Below are 14761 nucleotides of genomic sequence, written 5' to 3'. Positions count from 1 at the left end.
TCATGTTCCACAGATCTGCAGTTCACCACAACCCTGTTCCCTCTTAGGCATGCCAAGGATGTTTTATTTTCATAACTTGTATTATGAAATATTCCTTGTGGTGGTTTTGACTGGACACTGAAGGTAGCAAGTTCCTAATTTGAAACTGAAAAGCAAGAAAAAGAAACCAGTAAGTCATGTGCAGCTTACATTGTTGGAGGAGTATCTGTCATCAAACAACATCTACTACAAACACTCCTATAATCCAGTAAACAAATGTGTTCTGTACTTAGCATCTTCCCAAAGCCCTTCTGTATTAGAAGAAAATTATTTGTAAAACAGTATCTTCCTCTCTTCAGTGCCCAGAAACACCAAAATGTCTAATCTTCAAACCAAGCAGTAAATAAATATTCAAAATAATAAACAGCTAAGCAAGCAGAACACCAGGATGAAGGCAAGGAAATGGGTTTTACTGCCCGTTTTGGCAGTACAATCAGCTCACTTTCTAAGTATTTTGACTTCTGGAGCCAAAGGAAGTGTTACACTGTCTCCCTGAGAGAAGAGCTCTACAAAGTCTCTGGGGACTTGCATAAAGCAAGCAGTGATTAACTGTGAAAATTACTAATAGCTTTTCCAGGTATGGATTACAGAGGGTCCCTAAGGAGGTAAAGGCATCTGGGGCAGCTCCCCTGTGCCCCAGAAACAGTAATTGCTGCTTCTGCTCACAGCCTTTATCTTATCTCCTCCTCCTTCTTCCCCATACTCTCTCAGTTTCCAGTCTGCCCTAGAAATCTGGAGATGTCAAAGCACCCTGGAACCATTACAGGGAACCATGAGGGAGAAGAGGTGCTGAGCAGAGAAAACAAGCATAAAAGGTAGCAGACAGCTCAAACATTTCACTTCAGTCTGAAACAGATTTTTGTGATTCTGATTAATTTCCAGATTACAGGAATAGGTACCACGCAACTGCCATCTGACAAGTACTGAGAGGTTCAATCTCATAGCACAGCAAATTCTGTATTTATATTCGATATTTCAAAGCTGCTTTGATGTTAAAAATATCAACTCTATGGCCCCCCTAAGAAATGCCAGAGGAAAGCTATTATTAAAATGTCTGTGAAACAGTGGTCAGCAAAGCCCTTTGCCATGTTTCTTTCATGAAAAATGCTAAAATACGCTGTCATTTTTGAATAAATACCAAGCATAGCAAAAAGAGGGGGATGATTGATATTATCACTAACACAATCAGACAGATTTCATATGGTATGATTTTTGACTACCAACAGAATACTTGTCCTGTGACAAGTCACACTATTTTTTATCTCCTTCGAGAAACGTAATTTAAATTAATTGTGGAGCTCATCATCATTTTCTGCGCAGTCAGTAGAAACAATGAAGGTCCTGTATGAGGCAGCAGGCAACAGGGCTAAGTTCAAAATGGATTTAAGGATGCCACAAGTAATAATTCTGTTGCATAACAGTACTACAAATGCATATTACATAACCCAAAATGCTTTTATTCATCCCACTTGTATTGTTGGGTCTCTTTTCACACTGTAAAGCTTGCTCAAACAATACAGAGAAATTAAATCTATACCGGGTCAAGAAATCAGTGTAAACTGCCACTGTATCCAGTGTAAACAACAAGGCAAGAATGATAAATTACTAATAGTATTAATAGCTGAAAATTAAACATGTTGGTGAGGAGAGATGAAATACCTTCTGACAGAGGAGAAAATACTTAGCAGAAGACTGATTGATATTTTAAAGTAAACTGAACTCAGAACAACATATTTTTGTGCAACAACAAATACCCAAGAACTGCTGTTACATGCCTCATAATAATTACTGTGAGCAATCTCTAATGCCACGTTTTTCTAAGCTTTTAAAAAGAAATAGGCTAGTAGTCAAAAAACACTTTTATGACCACAGCATGAAAACATACCTAAACTGCGTTATAAACTTCATTTCCATAGCTGTGCTTTCTAGTACCCTTTGTTTTGAAACTGAGAAGCCTATGCAGGGTGGGGTCTGAGTAGAAAAAGCAGTAATAGAAAGCTAACGTTTCATAATATTAAGTGTTACCAGCTTGAATATTTATTTACATGCTGCTCAAAGAGTCCAGAAATATTAACTCAATCATTAGTCCAGGTCAAACTGCATTTATTATCTATTTATTATTATCTAGACATCACAAGGGATGGAGTATGGTATCTCCTAATGTTCTGCTGTATACACACACCCCCCTATAGAGCCCTCTGGCTGTGACTGTGTTGGGCTACATGTGCAAGCAATGGCAACATCCTTGTCCCAGTTGTACAGGTATTTTCTTTATGAGAAATTCTGCATTTCACCGGACCAACAGAAGTGTGTGACAACTAAACTACCATACACCTACACAAATCACTGCATTCTCCTAACCATAGCACCAGTCATGAAACCTCCTCTTCTGTCCCAGCACAAACAGTACAAGCTGGCCCTGAACCCTTTGCAGCTATTTTGTGTTTTGGTTTTGGTTGCACTTGAACTGAAATCCTTAAGCAATGGACATAAATCAAAACACATAATTAAGTGGAAATATTGAGACAGTATGGAAAGTAAGTATAGCTTACAAGTAAGGGGAGAAAAAAGGAAAAAAATGACAGACAAACCAGAAGTTGTCCACATTGGTTTGATTTTTCTTTTTTGAGGGGGTTGTTTAATTACCCACCAGGACTTAACAGCATACCCTTGCTCTTCTCTGTCCTGTTCTCCCTGACCACCTGACGTTTTCCTGAACAAAATGCCTGTTTTTGCAGGAAGAATGCAAACCTCATGCTTTAACTAAGTGTGGAAGTGAATGTGAAATGTAAAGACTGTTCATTCACATTCTCTCTCCTTCAGAGAGCCAGGACTCTGGAGCACAGTCAGAATCAATCTGAAGCACTCCATCGGAGGAATGCAAAGGCCTAAGATCTGCCTTCCAAGAGAAACACATTGTTGTTACTCATGGGGCATTTCCAACAGCAGCACAATGGCTGCCATCTCCAAACCAAAGACACCAGTCCTGCCCTAAAGGCTTCTACTCTAAGAAACAAAACACGTCAGAGGTACAGCCAGAGATTACTACAAACCAAGCAAACAAAAGCAGAGGTATATCTTCATAATAGTTTTCTTGCTGTATTTGCATGGAATATTTAACCCAGGTTTCAAATGCACCTCAGGAGCATTTAGTTAATTAATCTCTTTTGCACTGAAGATAACAGCATCCCAACATCAACACATCTCTGAAATGTTACGAAACTTAGACAAGTTCTATCCACAGGAATCTTCTAAACAACTGAAGGACATTCTGCACTCAATTCGAGTCAAAAGAGAAACTCAATTTACTCAATACATGCATGTTGCAGTCCGCAACCCCAGGATCTCATCCAGAGAAGCCGCAGGGTTCTGGGGACCAGCATGGAACACCAACGAGACGGGCTCCCATTCATGAAACCATTTATTCTGCATGGGAACAAACTCAGATCCAGAACAGAGATCCCCAAACAGAGGCCGAGCAGGGGTTTTTGAGGGACAGAACTAGGGTGGAGTTCAGGGTCAGGGACCACTAGAAACACAGCAAGGGAGAAACCCCCAGGGACTCAAACCCAATCAGAACCCCTGGGCCGCCCTTCACAAGGAGTTTGGGGTGGGACAATACAACTCTTTGCCTCCCCCGAGGCACGTCGCAACACATGCAAGCTTTTGTAGGGCATAAACCATATTTAGGAGGGAGGAAAACCCCAGCTAGCTCTAATGTGATGGTCTGTTTCTGCTTGAGGATTTACAGATACTAACAAGGAGCCACTGGGATCTGGCAGTCTAATAAGATCTACCACAAGTCTCCAGTTTGAAGCCCAAGGGCTATCTCAAAGCATTCAATCATTCCATATTGTTCAATCATTCTGAGATCTTTCAAAGGAAAATGCCACTTGGTAATAAAACATGTTGTTTTACTTGCACAAAGAGCCCATGGACTCCCCAAAAAGGAAGAAACAGCTACTGACTGGAAGAAAGGTTGAGTAGGGAGAAAAGCAGTACAAAGCAGGTGAGGGGGTGGGAAGGGGAAAGAAAATAATCCTTTAAACTGCCTTCAGTCCAAAAAAGGTGGGAAGAATATAAGAGAAAAATAGATTAAATACACTATAATAACAGGATTACTCCACGAAAGCACTTGAAATGCCTATACCTCCTTAGTGCCATTTTGGTCCAAGAGGCAGCACATGGCAGTGACTGCTGTCATAGCCATGGAGGTGGCACAGAGGAAAAAGTCAAAACTCCATCAGTCTGCAACCCAACAGAGCAAAAGGTTAGTGAATGTCACCATGCAAAGTGGGACAAACACCTGAGGTGGAGCTGCCCAATCTCATTTTCATTGCCGAAGCTGCTGAAAGGGAGCTACACTCTGATGTGCAACAGATGGCCTATGCAACTAAACAGAGATTAATGGGAGAGGTCAGAAAAAAGTCTACTCAAAGTCCTACCCTCAGAGATCCCACAGTGGCACACAAATCTGAGAAAAGACCTGAAGGGTTGCAGTACGTAGAACATTACATATTTCAGTGCAATGCTTGGAAGCGACAACAAAAAGCAGACAAAAAAATGTCTGAGGAGCCCACATGCAGAGTACCCTGTTCTGCTCAAGTTGCCTCATTTTTAAAGCAGCTACTGCAAAGCTGAATGGGGTAAAGCAAAGGGCAATCCACACAAATCCTACTTTTGCAGAGTCTAAAACTGCACAGATGCAAACTTTTGCTTTACACACATTAAAAAAAGCAAGCTCTGAGCACCCAGAGCACTCCTTAACCAGGAGGAGGTTGCAGGGCTGCTGGAAAACCAGCCCACACCAAACTCCTGTACCATGTGGCAATATGGCCCTGACACCTCCTGGGCATTAAAGTTCTCATGATTCTTTTGATAAGTACCTGTGTTCTATCTTACTCTCCCTCATTAAACATCTGCTGCAAACAAATTGAAACCAGAACTTTACAAACAGCCACACATAATAATTACCATTTTAAACTAAACTAGAGGTTTTCCCTCCTCTAACAATGGCCAGGTGCTATAGAGGAAGGTGAAGAAGTAACACCCAGTCTAAATGAGAAGACTCTTCTCAGCTGCAGGACATATTTGTTTTATCCCCAAATCACAAAAATTAATGTATTGTGATTTGAATCTCATGCATTTGTTCTTATTATTTATATAAATGTTCAATCCTTTCTGAAGCCTGGATTTAATTGGACTCAATTACTTCTGCTAGCAGCAAGTCCCTTCAGGTTAATTACATGCAATGTAAAATCACTAATTTCTTTCCCCCCTTGTTCTCTCCTGGAGACAACATGTCCCTTCTCCACTCACTGTTTAGAAGGCTTTTCCAATATCCTGTTCATTGCCAAAATGGAGCCTCAGTCCTGTGAGGATTTTTTGTTAAACTTGCATGTCAACCCCAGTTGCACCAAGACACAAATATAACAGTTCTCATCTTTTTGGTATCTCCAAATCCCTTTCCACCTGTGGATCCCCTTTCTGGCTCTCCTACTTTGAGACAGGGGAATAAGCGAGGAGTTACTTCACTCCCGCCTTCCCTGCTGTAACTTGGTATTTGAGCTTCCTTTCACAACTGCTATTCCACGGGGAGAAAATGCCTCCACAGAACTCTGGACTCAGAAGTCCAGGTCTTCTCCCCAGCTGGTTTTAATTAATTCACTTCTGGTCCTAAATTGTTTCCATGTGCTGCTGTGCCTTGCTAAGCAGCTGCTCCCTGCTGCATGTATCACATGTGAAGAAGCTATCCATGTGATAACACTATGAAGCCACAAAATAAATATTACCAGGCAGCTCTGACACCTAATTCATCTCCCCCGACTTTTCTAATGGTTCAAACCCTTCAGCAGCCTCAAAACCCGTCTTTTTGAAGTCACACTGTCCCAGAAACACTTTTTCCCCATCTCTTTCCCACCTCCCCAGTGAAAGGGGAATCTCCCAAACCCAGGCCACACCACTGAAGCTGAATTTTAATCCCTACCCAAATCCTATTTTTGTGCTGTGTTACATTACAACATCCAACACAGTCAGTCTGGAGAAAATCTGCAGCCATGTTTTGAAAGTTATTTGGGTGAAAGGTGCTGTAAGAATGCAAGACCATTATCACTTCACTTGAATATGTTTCTGCTTTCCCTGCAGTCCCTAAATCGCCACCTATTAGTGGCATTGTGCTAAACTGAGCTACAGTGTTCAGGCATTAGCATGAGATCAGTTTGGTCCAAAGTAAAAGGATTTCCAGGAACAGTAAATGGATTTCCATGTGCAAAACATGTAATTCCTCACTAAGGCTTTAAAACTTTATTTAAATTTTAAAGCATAATTTAAAAAAATTAAAACTAAACACACATCCTCATTCATCAATAAAATTCTTATTCCATAAGGTCTAAAAACTTAACACAGACATTATAGTTGAGCCCTACATGCTACTGTACCACCCAGGAAGAATTGTAAGTCACTTCTGAAGAGCTCGTATGGCTTGACATAGCTAAGCTTGTAACATGGCTTAAGCTTGTATGCTTAACATAGCACTTTTTGGGGTGAATCAAGTGCAGAAGTACTTTTTGGAGACTGCAGGAGCAAACCGTGACATTTCCAGAGACAACTGCTGGTGAGTTGCTCAACCCTTCAGGAGTGAGGCTCCAATTCCCTTTAGGAATCATCTTTTACAACCCCTGATACTATCTTAATGTGGTATTAACACACCTTTTGTCCCTGCTCTACAAGACACTACACAGTGACTACACAAAGACAAGCAAGAGCCGATCGAGTTATCATTTATTTACCCCTATTACACAAAATAACCCAGTTTTCTCCAATGGGCTAAGCCATTGTCTGACCACTTTGTGCTGGGTTCTTCACACAGATGCACCCTTACCATGCTGGCTAAAGGAAATTATATATTTAAAAAACAGCAGTAGTAAAAGGTGCAAGTTCAAAGCATGCATTTACACACAAATTTTTATTAGCTTTACAAAGGTTAAATTTAAATCCAGGTGTGACTAACATACTTGAAATGCTTCAGCCTGTTCCTTAAAACCCAAACAGTGAAACTAATCGTTTCTCCAGGGCTGTTCTCTGCACAACATTTCAGTGAGGCTCATGTGCTGCATCTCACAGGCTTTCCGATGACGCATAGCTGTATTCCTTGCCAACTCTTCCTTAACCCAACAAGTGACCTAGATCTAGCATTCAGAAAGAAAGTGCCAGTTCCATTGCAGAGCAAGCAAAATCTGGGGGCTATTCCTTTCACTTACTGCTCCTTTAAAAAGCAAGCAAGATAACATCAGTGATGTCAGCAGCAAGACAGTTAAGGCACTGGAACTCAGAGAGAACCTGTAGCATCCAAGTAGCACAGTTTTAAAAAAACAGTCATCCTGGCTGTCAGAGGAACTCCCAGATGAAAGCAATTACAGCACAGGATGTCATTCTAATCCTGCATGACACAGGTAAAATGCCAAGGGCAAGTTTTGTCCATGAGCGGGCTGGCTGGGAGATGTCCAAAATGCAGATACACACAACCAGTGAAGCAACTGAACAGTCTCCAGCAGCTTTACTCAAGAGGCTCCCTTAATGTGTTATTCCACTTGATAAAAGAACCATTAGCAAGAGGTGCCGCTGCACAGCCCCAGGAAGGGAGGCTGCCCCTGTCTCTCCCTAGTTCCTCAAGGCTGTGCCACGGTATTTCAGCCCTTACTCAGTCTTCCTAACACCACAGGATTAAAGCACTGCCACCCTGTCATGCTTTGGCAGCTTGGAATTGGAGGTTTTACTTTCAACTGAGAGCATAACACTGTGCTACAAAGCCAGTCACCCTTCTAATTATGCGTTTTGGATTTGGAACTGGGAAAGTAATGGATAGTAATCTTTCAAGCTTCCTTTTTAAAACTCGTAATAGGCTTAGTTTTCATTTTTGAGTGTCTGTTGCACACACAGCCTCTATTAACCAGCTGATGACTGTATCCAAGACTGCTACTTAGGATATCCCTGGAGCCTAAACCAGGAAGCAAGGAGAAAAATATTCCATAAGAAGTCATTAATAAGGGCTACAAATAGTACCATGGTACTATTACACTCACAACTGAAGGAAGGACAGGAGGAGCCTACTCCAAACCCAAAAAACAAGCTGAATGAGATGCCAAAGCTTTCTTTTGGATAACTGTGTACATGTCTATAGATAAAATCATTCAGTTCCCTCTGAATACGTTACTTTGTGGGTCTCCAGCATGCAACAGGCATCTTTCCCCAAGCAAAACCAAAGTGAGCACACCTCATCCTTCTTCCTTCTCCAAGATAGCTCCTCAGAGACTTTGGAGCGGACAGTAGCACAGCTCAGTTTCTGTAGGAAGCCTGTCAGCTCCTTGGGAGCTGTTTTTCTGCTTCTGCCAAATATACAGCCAGAACTACACCCTGGCCTTGATCTGGGCAGTCAGGACAGGCTGAGGGAACCTGATTAAAGAATCTGCTTTAGCCAAGTGACCAACACATGCTCTAAATCAAGAGACAGAACAGCAAGCTGCTTGCTGCGCAATTGTACTGTGGTCAGCCAAGCCACTGCCTGCTGCTTCCACAGGAAACTACACTAGACCAGAACATCTGTGATCTAAGGGTAAGATGAAAAAGAGATCACAGAAGGCTCAGAAGGGCATGTAGGAGGGCAGGAGCAGGCTCAGAGAAAATGTGAGGTATTGCTTCTTCCTAAATGTTGATGATTCCAGGCACCACTTAACCCATAGTTAGGAGGTCTGTGCTAGAAAGAAAGAAATCCAGTCTAAAGCTTCTTTTTTGACATATTGATTGAGTCAGAGAGATGGCTGCATCCCAGGTCCCAACTGGGATACAGATTAGTTAGCCACAAGTTTTTGCAATGTTCTTCTGTCTGAACTCTCCAACTCAAGCTTCCTGCCAATGCATGTGACTGTGGAAGTGTTTAGAAGCCAAACTTGCAGTTTTCAGTGCAAGGCAATCACTCACACTAAATAAAAATATAAAAATAAATAAAATTGTATAAAATTAAAAATTTATTTTTAAAACAACACGAATTTCCAGAAAAGGTAATTGCCAAGTAATAACAGTGCTAAGAAAACACACAAATATTAAGTAATATATCGGCTGCTTTTCAGTTTTTCCCTCTTTTAACATTTTAAGGTACTGAAAAGCACCCTTCTAAGAGCAGTTCATTGACAATTTTGGAAGAAGATGTTCTACTATACACCCAACATTGTAATATTAAAGACACTTTAAGAAAAGCTATATTTTGCATCCATCTCTGCCTGAACAAACCCCAGAGCCCAAAGTTCAGCTCTAGCTAAAAAGAGAAAGCAAAAAGTAAAAACCAAGTTTCTAAAATCTCCTCTAGATGTTTAATCCATGCCTAATGAAACCAGGTAGCCTGGCCATAAGTGAGCAGACTATTTATCTGCTGTCTGGATATTTAAGATTCAAAGGAAGAGGAGTCCGTGTCATCCATCAGTAAAGCAAGAAACTTGATGGTACCCCAAAAGCTCAGCAATCATTTCAGGTGTGGAGAATCAGCACTGAGGCTTGGGGAACTCCAGCTCCTGGCTGCATTTCCTGTGACCTGTCCCACCAAATACTCACACATTGTAGGTCTCTTCCCTCTTCCTCACTCCTTCCTAGATAAAGGACTGATAGGAAAGACATTTGCAAGCATTCAGAAGCCCCTCCTGTCTGACCAGCTCATTCCTCACCATTCCCTCCTCTCCCAGGCCTGGACAGCAGTGGCCTATGTCCCTAACTCCTGTAATGGGGAGATAAAACACTCCAGCTGCTTAACAGGGGGCTCAACAATAGTTATTCCACAGCATTTCAAAACCTAGTTTGCTTCTATTTTAGTAATCTTGTCCACCTGCCCACACCACAACCATGCATCTATTCTTCCTGCATCACTCTTCCCCCTTCCCCAGTTCCCCCCATCTCTCCACATACTTCTCTACCTGCTGCTTTTTCTCTTCCCTTCAACTGTTTACTATTTCCCATAGATCACCGGCTGGAGTTCACCTCCCCACACCATTCACACTATCAGCATATTGCTCCTGGCCACAGAAATTCAGGTATTTAGCAGCTGATCTACTTTTACATCCCCTCTTTGGCTGTTCTTACCTACTTCTGGCTACAGTATGACTCAACTCGTCTGATTTCATTTCACGGGTACCTGACTGTCAGTCCAAGATCAAAACACGCCCTCCCCAAATTTATCTCTTATGATTTGGTGCCTTTTCTTCACAGACAATAGCACCATCCTCTTTGACATCCAGCCTCTCTATGGGCTGCATTCACATCCTCAGAGGGAAGCTGAATCTCATTTTTCAGGCTCTTTCTGAAAATAAAGTTTTAAAACACAACATTCTCTTTCTAAACACATCATTCAAATTCCTCACTGTGCTCCCAAACCTTCCCTTCCAGTTACCAACCTGCCTTTTTTTCTAGCCTGACATAATGCCAAACTGATGATGATTGTCCACCCCAAATCCTCCTCATCCCCTCTTCTGAGTGTGTGCCATCCATATGTACAAATCTCTACTTCTTTTCTCTCAGAAGGACGTCAGCCCATGTATCTCAGCTTCCACGGCTTTTCTAGCTTGTTCCTCTCTCTCCAGGATCCTGGAAACTTCTCAAAACCTATTGTGGAAACACCAAAACCCACTCTGTTTTCAAAAACATGAATTCATGCTTTCTCTGGTTGAATCCAGGATATGTTTGGGAGGGATTCTCTCACAATATTTCTTGAAGGTACATTTTACTTTTGAAGCTTTGATACCAATCATCAGCTAAAACATATGTACAGACAATCCTCTTTAAATATCACATCTGCACGTTCTTTTAAGTCAAAACAGTGGTTTTGTGCAGTATCTCTCACAATACTGAGCTCCCACTAGAGCTTTTAATATTCCCTAATACTCTAGTGCTTAAAGTCTTAAGCTTCACTAAATATTTAGTGACTAAGTATGTAGTGACAAAAGCAGCGGCTATTATTATCATCCTTTGATGTCTAATATTAAATTTAAAGCCAAGAAATTCAGTGATTATCCAAAAGCCTCATACTTCTGAAAGTTTCAGAACTGCTGATGCCTGCTTAAATCACAGTCTGTTTCTCTTGTATTTTTGCTAGTTATAGAAGTTTGAAACACAAGAAAGACATTTTTGTATTTCAGTAGGCAAGTGTCTAAGGTGCTTTAGCTGGAATCTTATGATTGGCCTTTAAACAATCCATTCTCTCATTACATGGCCAACCATTCAGTGACCCTGGATGGGTTCCTAGGATGGAGAATTTTAGGGAAGGTTAATTAGACTTGACCTGCCACAACAAACCAGGAGAAACTTGGTGCCTCAGAAGGGGTCATATTGCTAAGTTGAATTTCACAGGCCACAAACTGACACTGAGAAAAAGTTTTTTAAAAAGTAAATGCAGGCATGCATATGATTGATAAGAGAGTCACTGTGTAGGCTCAATACTTGCTGATGTACAAATAGGTTGTTGACCTTGAGTCTTCAACCTAAGCCTTAGAGCACCATCAAAAAAATTAAGACCGATATTGCTAAAGCCAACACCTTGTTAATTTAGTGCTAATGAGTTTCAAAGCACAGGAAAAAAAAAACCATAAGCCCTTATAAACTCCAGATTAAAAAAAGTCACCTGATGATAGTTCTAAAAAAGACAATTTGGCTTTTTAAAGCCGAACTGCTGGGGGCAGGGATGGCTCTACATAAATAGTCCTCTGGGTTAGAGGCTATTTATTGATTTCAGGACTACAAAAAAAGCCATTAATAAAACAAGACATCAAGAAGAGCTTAAAATACTTTGTTCTGAAGAGCTCAGGGGAAACAAACAGCTCACAGGTTCCAAAATATTTTTAAATAATATACATAAGATTTGGGGTTTTTGCTCATGAAAGAGACCAGACTGGAAGCTGAAGTCACAGATTTATGCCCAGAACAGGTGTGGATTTCTCACACATTGTCTCCTTCCCCACAAACATTCTAACCTGAAAAAACCAACAACATCCACAGTCACTGCCCTGACTTTGCAGTCCCTAGTCCTCCTACTGGGATGGGCAGCATCAGCTGTGAGGATGACTGCAGGAACATACGTGCTCCCCTCCTTCGAGAACAAGACCAAGGTCTGGCAAACTCCTTCTGTTACAAGGAGCAACACAGCCCAAGCAGGAAAAAAAATTCTACTTTTCTGAACTGTGTTTATGGGACACAGACACACTTAAAATGATCTTCACTTCTTACACAAAACGAACCAGGAAAGTTGCAGGAGTTCAAATATACTTGGTAGTATTTTTCCTGGTAAAAACAGGAAGGAGAAATGGGAAATCTGCCACTCAGGGAACCAGATTTGAAATTATCTGTTCTGATTAGTACTCTGTATACTTCTTGGAAACATGGGAAGGGGAGACCCTAAGCACGTTCTGTATACAGGATAGAATTTGCTTATTTTTCTTGACTCTGGTTTCAGCTCTGCTGTATTGCTTCATGTCACAGGAGCTTCACAAGAAAATGGATATAAATCTCAATGCAGTTTTAAAAGTCTTTAAAATACCAACATGGATACTACATCAAGCCAACTTCTTATATTACTGCCTTTGATCCCAAAGAAAAAAAATAAACATAACAAAATACTATGAAAGTTATATACATCTCCTGCAGACCTGGTCCCAACTGCCATAGCTGCACTGATTCCAATGAAGTGAGGTTATTTTTTATCAGCTGGGGACTTGGCCTGAAAAAGGTGAAGGCACTCAGCAGCATGTCAAATTAACTGTGTGCATTTAAGCTCATTTTACTTACAATTAAAGCCTTCATGCTTTGAAAAACAGTACAAAGCTGTAATTCTTGCAGAAACGCTAAGAAAGCAATATGGAAATAAGACCCAAACCAATATTCCTTTAAGTTCAGAGGAAGTTCTGCTGAGTTTGAGGGACCTTCACCAGTCAAAATAACATAACTATTTGTTTGGAGACCTGAGATAGGTTCCTAACAGCAGACACGAGCCATAGTCCAGTCTGAAATAACTGTTAAATGTTCAGCTTCTCAGGCCATAAGCTAGGATCCTTATTTCTGCACCAAGAATCACCTGATACATGGCCACAGCTGGTCAAATTGTTTTTACAGGTCAAGAAAAGTCAACAGAAGGAGAGTGTAATTTCAGATGACTCAGGCAGACTAGTTCAGCATTTGTTCTTTTTTGTTTTTAAATAATGAGAGCAGCCAGTGCTAAAAGTTAATATTGTAACAATTCCTGTGGAATTCAGCTCCCTGGAGACTGCTCCGAAGTCCATGAGCAGCCTGCCCCCAATGCCCCTGTGCTAGCTTCACTTACCCCCAGCCACCTTGCTCCTTTGTTGGCAGCCTGCTGAATCTGCACTTTTTTAAGGGTGACATTGTAGACAGCTCCATCTTCTACCTCTTCACCCCCATCCTGAAATGTGGTCTGCCAGGAAAAAGAGAAAGAAAAATAAGATGAAAAAGAACGTTTTCCCCCTTCTGCTGACCACAATCTATCCCAGGTGCTCTGCTGCTCCAAGCAGAGCAGAGGAGAGGGGCAGCACAAAGTAAACACAACATTCAAAGCAATCCAGGATACCCTTAGGTTGTGGGAGCACTGGAGATATTCTTGGCAAGATTCCTGTGGTATCGAGGTACCCTGACTTTCCATATAACTGTTTTTCCCAGACTAGCACATATTTTAAAAAGTTGCATAAAGTCTTCTAAGGAAATAGTTTGGTTTTGATTAACAGTCGTCTCTTTCCTCCCCCCGTTTCTACAGCAATTAATCTCTTCGGCTTTTCATTTAGGGAAGGATTCGCACTTTTAAAACTGCTGAATTACTTCGGCAGACAGCCTTGAATCTTTGAAGCTACAGAACACTTAAAACACAGCGACATTTTAATTCTCTTGAGAAGAAGGGATCTGAAACGCTCGTGATTTGCTCTCCCAAAAACCTATTATTTCAAGAACAAGAAAAAAACTGAAGCAGCTTTAGAACCGGGGCGGGGGGGGGGAAGGGAAGAGTGGTTAAAAGTCGTAAATAAGAAGCCAAGGATAATGAAGCAGAGTGAAATGTCTTTCGAACTTCCAGCAAACGCGGGATGTAGCGGCTCTGCTCGGAACCGGGTACGGCATCGCTGGGCACAGCAAATCCTGGCAGCAGGCACGGCACCTCTGATCACGGCATCGGTGGGACACAACACCCCTGGCACTGGGGACAGCACCGCCGGGACCGGGCACAGCACCGCCGGGACCGGGCACGGCACCACTGGCACCGAATACGGCACCGCCGGGCCTGGGCACGGCATCGCTCGGCATGGCATCGCTTGGCACGGCCTCGTCCGGCACCGGGCACAGCATCCCTGGCACTGAGCATCGCTGGCAGAGGGACCGGCGGCAGGGCAGGGGATGGGACAGGCGGTTACCATTTTCGCTCTCCACAGCAGTTTCATCCTCGGTGTCTTGCCGGGCGCCTGGCCGGACACGCCGCGCCGCGGGCCGGGCCGGGCCGAGCGGCTCCTGGCTCGGGCGGGAGGGAAGGAGTAGGGGCAGGACGGACGGACGGACGGATGGACGGGGGAGGCGGCCGTGCCTGGCGCCGCCTCGGCCCGGCCAGGCCCGCGCAGGATTTCCTGTTTATGGCCGCAGCCCAGCTCAGAGCACCCTGCCTGGAAGTGCTGCCCCGGCAGCCCCCGCTCGGCTC

The 14761-nt window shown here is 42.6% G+C and overlaps 1 protein-coding gene across 2 annotated transcripts in view; it reads right to left on the bottom strand.

The window, feature by feature from the left end:
- The window catches only part of RGL1 (ral guanine nucleotide dissociation stimulator like 1), a 55035-nt gene extending 40274 nt beyond the window's left edge, over window positions 1-14761 (bottom strand). For both annotated transcript variants that reach the window (XM_058843375.1, XM_058843376.1), the window contains exons 1-2: window positions 14484-14761; window positions 13391-13501 (exon numbers count right to left, since the gene is read on the bottom strand). In XM_058843375.1, coding sequence (XP_058699358.1) covers window positions 13391-13501; window positions 14484-14510 — 138 coding nt within the window. In that variant the 5' untranslated portion in view covers window positions 14511-14761. The remainder of the gene's footprint in view (window positions 1-13390; window positions 13502-14483) is intronic.

This window comes from Poecile atricapillus, chromosome 7, assembly GCF_030490865.1.
Source record: "Poecile atricapillus isolate bPoeAtr1 chromosome 7, bPoeAtr1.hap1, whole genome shotgun sequence".
NCBI classification, from domain to species: domain Eukaryota; kingdom Metazoa; phylum Chordata; class Aves; order Passeriformes; family Paridae; genus Poecile; species Poecile atricapillus.
Note: the sequence above shows the minus strand (reverse complement) of the source record. Positions and strands in the feature narration are given on the sequence as shown.